Source organism: Propithecus coquereli, unplaced genomic scaffold (assembly GCF_000956105.1).
Source record: "Propithecus coquereli isolate 6110/MARCELLA unplaced genomic scaffold, Pcoq_1.0 Scaffold6, whole genome shotgun sequence".
Taxonomy (NCBI): domain Eukaryota; kingdom Metazoa; phylum Chordata; class Mammalia; order Primates; family Indriidae; genus Propithecus; species Propithecus coquereli.
In genome coordinates, this window is record NW_012151951.1 from 7,198,644 (window position 1) to 7,205,564 (window position 6,921).

Sequence of the window (6,921 nt, forward strand, 5' to 3'; positions counted from 1 at the left end):
AAAATATAATTAGAGGTCCCTCTACAATTTTATTCTTTTCCTTTCAAAATATGGTAGAGAAAAAAATAATCAGAGCTTAAATAAAATGCCACTTCAGAAGCCATGAGATGAGATTAAAGCTTCTGGAGACCCTGAAGAAAAGACAGACCCAACCAGAAACAAGGTTCAGAGACAGCAAAGAAACTCAGCCTGTTCTTTTTTTTCTTACTACTTCTCTTCATGGCTCCTGTAAGGAAAAGAAAGGAAGTCATCCTTGGGAAGAGACAAGAGTAGGGTATATCAGTTTAATTTTCTGAATGCCTCTCAGCCTCAGTGGCTCTTGGCTGAAACAGTAAAGTCTATGCAAACATACTCATTCTATTCTATTCTAATCTATTATCTACTACATCTTTTCTATAGGAATTTAGCTTAAATTCTCTGAAGCCAACAACATTTAACTCCAAGTATGGGCCTTTTACCTGCTAAATTTAAATGTCCCTCAACAGACGGCTCATTCCTAAGCAAATGCAGCACAGAAGACGGCATGGTAAGCATAAGGGAAGAGTATCAGTCTGAGTCAACAGGCCTAAATTTTAATCCCGCTCCACCCTCACAATTTTATGTTTGATCCTCAGTTAAATGATATCTAAGATCCTTCTTACTCTTATTTTATAGCTTTATGAACCAAAAATAGTATCATAAGAATTCCTTACATTCATGTAGTATTTTAATGTCTAGTAAGTACCATTAGATTCTCTAGACTCCAACAAGCCAATGGGGTAAAAAGGTATGCAACACTATGCCCTACTTACAAATAAAGAAAGCCAAGGTTATTCCTCATATCCAAATAAGTGGAGAAACTAAGAGTTAAATTGAGTTCTTCTAATTCATAGCCCAGGAAATTTCATAGTCCCCCATATTTCTCATCTCATTTAATTAGATGATCAGATAATGAAAAGGCTTTTCAATAAGGTCTAATGAAAATGTTTTGTAGCACATAATCAAAATACTTTATAAAATAGGTGAGGTTGGGAACAAAGAGTAGAAGAAAGAAAATTGTATTAGAATGCAGAAGATCTATTAATAGCTTTAAGTTTCTATTAGCCACTAGCTAGCTTCTATCAATAACCTCTCAGAACTTTAGTTTTCTCAATAAGGATATTTAGGGAACTAAATATAATAATGAATATAAGCATGCTCTGCAAACTGAAAAAGTTTGTATAGTGTTATTATTATTACCATATACTCACAACTTCTCAAAAACACAATCAATAGAATTTCAAACTATAGACAAAGCTATGGTCCAAAATAGAAAGTCAGCAGGTCCTATCATATGTGTATTTAATATGGATGTAACACATGACTGAACAATTACAGCCCTGAGCAATTATTAACAAATATTAATATAACACATTAACATGTCAATACATTTACATTTAAATGATAGTAATAGCTTTAGGTCACCTGAGTGGCATAGGATACTGTCTCAATGCCTTCATGTCTCAGCAAAGTATGCTTGGCTTTAATCTGTTTCCTTAAGAACTTCTTCTCAGTTTTATTGAGTTTATAATTAGGTTGATGGTTGCTGTCCATAGCAATACTGCAAAAAAACAGTAAAAAATGTCAATCTTAACAGACCTGAGGAATAATTATAATGATACTATTCATATAATCTATAGTCTACAGTTTATAAATATTTCTATGTGACAATTTCTTTAAATGTTTCATTTACCTTTCACTAACCAAGAGAACAGATACACATAAAAAAAGGAATATCTAAGAACGTCTAATAACATCTCTGATGGTTCTAAAAAATGTTCTAATGTCATAGCTCCATTAAGTGTGCTATTTTACTCATAGATGATGAATCCCTTTACTTATGAAGTCCTAGGTAAAATGTACCATACACAAATTCACAATCATAACATAGGCAAGGCAAGGAGGAGGGAGGGAAAGTGGGAAGAAGAGGAGAAGAGAGCGAGGGGAGAAACAACAAAAAATTCATGGAAGAATGAATATACAGTATGACTCCATTTATATAAAGGTCAAAATCGAAAAGCCATATATTGTTTAGAAATACATATATAGCAAAACTAAAAGGAAAGCAAGGAAATGATAAACACAAAATTCACGAGAGAGGTTATTTCTGTGGAGGAGGGAAAGAAAATTGATATAAAAGTGACACATAGGAGCATAAAAGGTATTTCTTAAGATAGATGGCGGGTGTGTTTGTTCTATTATTTTAAAACTGTATACATCATATATTTATATCTATAATTTTTTAAATAACATAAATAAGCATCCCATAAAATGACGCTTTCACTTTATTGAAATATGTCAATCAGCAAGTAGTTACTAAGTATTTTCCCAAAGAGGCCTCTAAAATCACACTATCCAAATCAGCACATTATATCCTGCTTTATGGCAGTCTATTTTATTTTGTTCACACAGTTTAATATAATTTGTTATGATTCATCTGTTAGTTTAACTTTCCCATCATGATATAAACTCCAAGAGAGTAAGAATGCCAGCATATAGTAGTTGCTCAATAAATATTTGTTGAAGGGATAAATAAATGCCTATTATGGTCTCAGCACCTATAGTATACAACTATTAATATAGTACACAGTTTATGCTTTCAGTAAGTTTAAAAGCTAGTTGAGGACAACAAACACTAAACAATGAAAGAATATGACACATCTTTATATTAATATAACTAAGTGCTAACAGTACAGTCTTTAGGCGTGACATGAATTAGAGACAAAAAATAAGATGAATGTTAACTGGAAAAGTTGGGAAGACTTTCAAATACAAGGTGACTTGTGCTGAGTTCTAAAGGATAAGAACACTATAGAGTCATAGGGAAAGGAAGGTATTCGTGGGGTTCAACAGAAATGGAAATGTCTAGCAAAGACAGTGAGGTGCAGGCATGATGTTTTCAGAGCAGAGAGAGTATAGTATGCTGACCCTCTACTCTCCACACACTTGAAAGTCTGCAAAGTTAACAGAAGAAACAAATTTAAGGGGTTAAGCAAAATCATATTTCAAAACAGGTCATAAACAATTAAAGCTCTATTTACTAATCTTTAAGTATAGAAGAAAAGTATGGGCTGGGTGCGGTGGCTCACGCCTGTAATCCCAGCACTCTGGGAGGCTGAGGCAGGCAGATTGTTTGAGCTCAGGAGTTCGAGACCAGCCTGAGCAAGAGCGAGACCCCGTCTCTACTAAAAAAAAAATAGAAAGAAATTAATCGGACAACTAAAAATATATAGAAAAAATTAGCTGGGCGTGGTGGCACATGCCTGTAGTCCCAGCTACTCGGGAGGCTGAGGCAGGAGGATCACTTGAGTCCAGGAGTTTGAGGTTGCTGTGAGATAGGATGACACCACGGCACTCATTCTAGCCAGGGCAACAGAGTGAGACTCTGTCTCAAAAAAAAAAAAAAAAAATACCAAGCCTAATGAAATGCCAGCAGTCCAGCTTCCTAACACATGGCGTACATATGATAGGAGGTAAGGCCAGTGAGGCAGGCTGGCTGGACAGCATACTAAGGAGATAAGAGTTAAGAAGACCTGCAATAATCCAGCTTGGCAAGTAGAAATGCCTGATGTAGGCTGGAGAGTAGAAAGAAAGGGAACGGGAGAGAGGGGAAACAAGAAGGGTGAATGCAAAGTTCAGGTAGAATCAATAGGCCTTGGTAACTACTCAGACATGAGGAAGAAAGGAATCAAAGATCATTTACTAAAAGGATAAGGCTGAGTGACTGAGAAACTAGTGATGTTGAAGTGGAAAACTGGAAAATTCCACTAAAGTGGAAAATTCCACTACCGGGCTTTCTCCCTTGCAATCCTTACCTGGGCCCCCTCCTTCCCTGCGACCTTTCCCCTCATAAATCACCTATAGCAATTAGTGTACCAGGCTGTAAAGTAGCTTAGGACTCTACCTCACTAAAGTTAACCCTGTTGTAACTGTGTCCCTCCCCCTTAAGCAGAGTATATAAAAGACCGCAATGCTCTTTGTCTGGTGCTCAGAATTTGGGAGGGAAAAATTCCCCTCTGAGCCCGCTGGCGAATAAACCTGTTTTGCCAATATTTCTGTGTGCGTGTCGGTCTATTCCCGGTCATCTCTGCCGTAACAATGTCATTTCAAAACTGGAAAGGAGGAAGGTCAAGAAGAGCTGCTCAAGGAGGTAGGTAATTAGTCAGATTAAGGATATAATATTAATTTGTTCAAGGTACTGGTGAGATATACAGTTGCAATGTCACGCTCACAAGTGACAATATGAAGTGGCTCCAAGGAAAGGACTGAGGTTAGAAAGCTTTAGGAGTCATCATTAGACGAGAAGGGACAACTGAATGGATATCTCCAACATTGCATTAATTATAATTATTTGTTCTAATATCTGTTCCCTTCCACTGAACTATGAGCTCTTTCAGGACAAGGATTAAAGCATATTTTTCTTTGTTACCCAGAGCGAGTATATATGAGGCAATATAACACAGTAGTTAGGAGTCCAGGTTCCAGGTTCAAATCTCAGCTTCACCACCTATTAGTGGTATGCTCCTCGGTGAGTTAATTACACATCTCTGTGTTGCAGTTTCTTCATCTCTAAATAAGGATAGGCATAAAAATAACAGTGCCCATCTTATAGCTTTTTTAGGAGAATTAAATTGATTTACTACCATATTACTATTTTCAGAAGATCAGAATGGCTTAATAAGACAAAGAATAGCTGAGGGCCTTCGAAGGAGCTATTTTATACCCATTGCATTCCAAGATCTCCATCTTTGCAACACCAACTTTGCAGTATGTCATGGAGAACAAGGGATGAATGCGCTACAGAATTTTTTCTTAATATTTCACATAAGCAAAGACTTCAAAGTGGAGGAAATGAGAAAGAAAAAATGCAAAATACATCTTTTTAAAAGTCTGCCACTAGGAGTCCAGCACCAGCAGATGGAGCCTCATAACTACATTTTTGTCATCCCCTTTCGTTTCTCCCTCCCTCAGTCATGCAATATTATTGCATGTAAAGAAAGACAAATCCAGATGGCTTTTGAGGCTCCTTTTTCCTCCATTCCAGTAGCTTGGCAATGTGCTGGCCCAGCAGATCTGAGTCCCCTTAACAAGGACTAGGCTGATACCAGCTGCTCAGGTCTGGAGGTACCCGTTTCCAATAAGGCCACTTCCCTGGCTAGGGAGTATCCACTATTGCACAAATACCTGGATGCTCCATGCCATATTATGGGAGTGAGGTCACTGTTTACTAGGATACTAGTCATGCTGAGTCCAGTTCAGCCACCTCTAGCCTAAGCACACTCTCTGTGGGATGAGATTACACAAGCTCTGCTACTTGCTTGTTAGTAAATTTAACCCCAATACATCCTATTTGATAGTGCCCTAAGTGATAATGGTAGTATGAGTGTTCATGCCCTCCTTGAGCAACAGAGAACCTATTACAAATCCAGCAAAGTAAACAAATGTTCCTGTGCTTGTATATAAATTATACTTAATTAATAGCAAAGATTAGAAAGAACCTAAATTCCCATTAAATGAGGCCTGATTTGAAAGTACAGCACAGGTATACAAAGCTTCCATACAAATCTTTAGAACACACAAAAAATTGGTGATATGTATGGGTTGCCTCCAGGGAGGGGAAATGGATAGATGACTACAGGAATGAAAGGAAGCTTTCTTCTTTCATGACTTTTGAGTTTAATAGCTATTCAAATTGCATTATCTATTTTTAAAAAAATAATAAAGGTTTAAAATGATTAGAAAAGATTCACCCCATCACTTGTCATGTTACCTCGTTTTAACTCTTCGAAGTACACTTACTGCACATTGTTGAATAAACCTAAATTGAATTTGCCATCTTAGCTCCTAAACTTCTCCTCCTCCAGAATTCTGAGTTTGGCAGCCTTTTTCCACGTTTTCATTAACACCTATTATGTATCCCTGTCTCTGGAGTTCTCACATTGTATTAGAATTACCCGTATGTATTGGGCTCACCCGGAAGACTATCATCTACCTGACAGCACAGACCTTGTGTCCAGCATACAGTTGACAATAACTGTTAAATGAAATTATCATAATCTAAACCACAGGCTGACACTACCAGAAGCCCAAGGGTCGCAGGGATTGCTCAAATAAGAAGAGCGCAAGAAAAATCAGCTGCGCAAGCGATCAGGCCATCAGCACTGCCTTTGCTTTTTACTGGGTTGACACTGGTCAGAAAAGCCCCAAAGCGCCAGACTAACGCGCCCCAGGTTGCAGCCGCCTGTCTCCAACCTCCCAAAAAACAGAAGATTCACACAGACACCACGTGAACACCCGCACCAAACACAAACACGTGCACCTTAAACACTAAGACAACCACACAACGCACAGCCGCCCCACTGCCCACAGACGGTAACACAGCGCCGCCCGCCCAGATCATTCCTCCTTTCCCTAGGTTTTGAGCCCCGCACCGGCGAGGCGGGTAGAGAAGACCAGAAGAGGCTAACGAGAGGAAGCAGAGATTTGCAGCCTATGTGCGTGCCAGCAAGAAGTGCCACACACTTCCGCCTCGGCTCAGGCTGGGTTCTCACCACGCAGGTGCTCTCCTTTGCCAGCCTCTGCACTCTAGCCCCAGAAAGCGGCGGCGGGTACTTGCACACCACCTCACCTGGGCGCGGCCATGTTGGAGAAAACTGCACTACATTTCCCATGAATCAGCGGGGCGACAAACAGAGCTCCCACAATCCCCTTCACCTCCCAGAGCCCCGTATGGACCCTTTCTCGGCCAAGTACCTTTGTTTGTAAAGTGCCGTCTATTACGGTGGAAATTCAGTTGTCTTACTTGGGGAAATAGTGACGATTAATAGGGCAGCTTTATTTTTATAGGGCGCTCCCCAAATGGACAAAGTCAAACAAGTCTGTTTCCTTCGGTCCCTCAATAGT

At 39.1% G+C, this 6,921-nt stretch overlaps 1 protein-coding gene across 1 annotated transcript in view; it reads right to left on the bottom strand.

The window, feature by feature from the left end:
- Positions 1-6,612, bottom strand: part of ALKBH8 (alkB, alkylation repair homolog 8 (E. coli)) — a 67,759-nt gene extending 61,147 nt beyond the window's left edge. The window contains exons 1-2 of the mRNA XM_012659124.1: positions 6,541-6,612; positions 1,444-1,579 (exon numbers count right to left, since the gene is read on the bottom strand). Of these exons, the coding sequence (XP_012514578.1) occupies positions 1,444-1,572 (129 nt within the window). The 5' untranslated portion in view covers positions 1,573-1,579; positions 6,541-6,612. The remainder of the gene's footprint in view (positions 1-1,443; positions 1,580-6,540) is intronic.
- Positions 6,613-6,921: the final 309 nt, after the last annotated feature.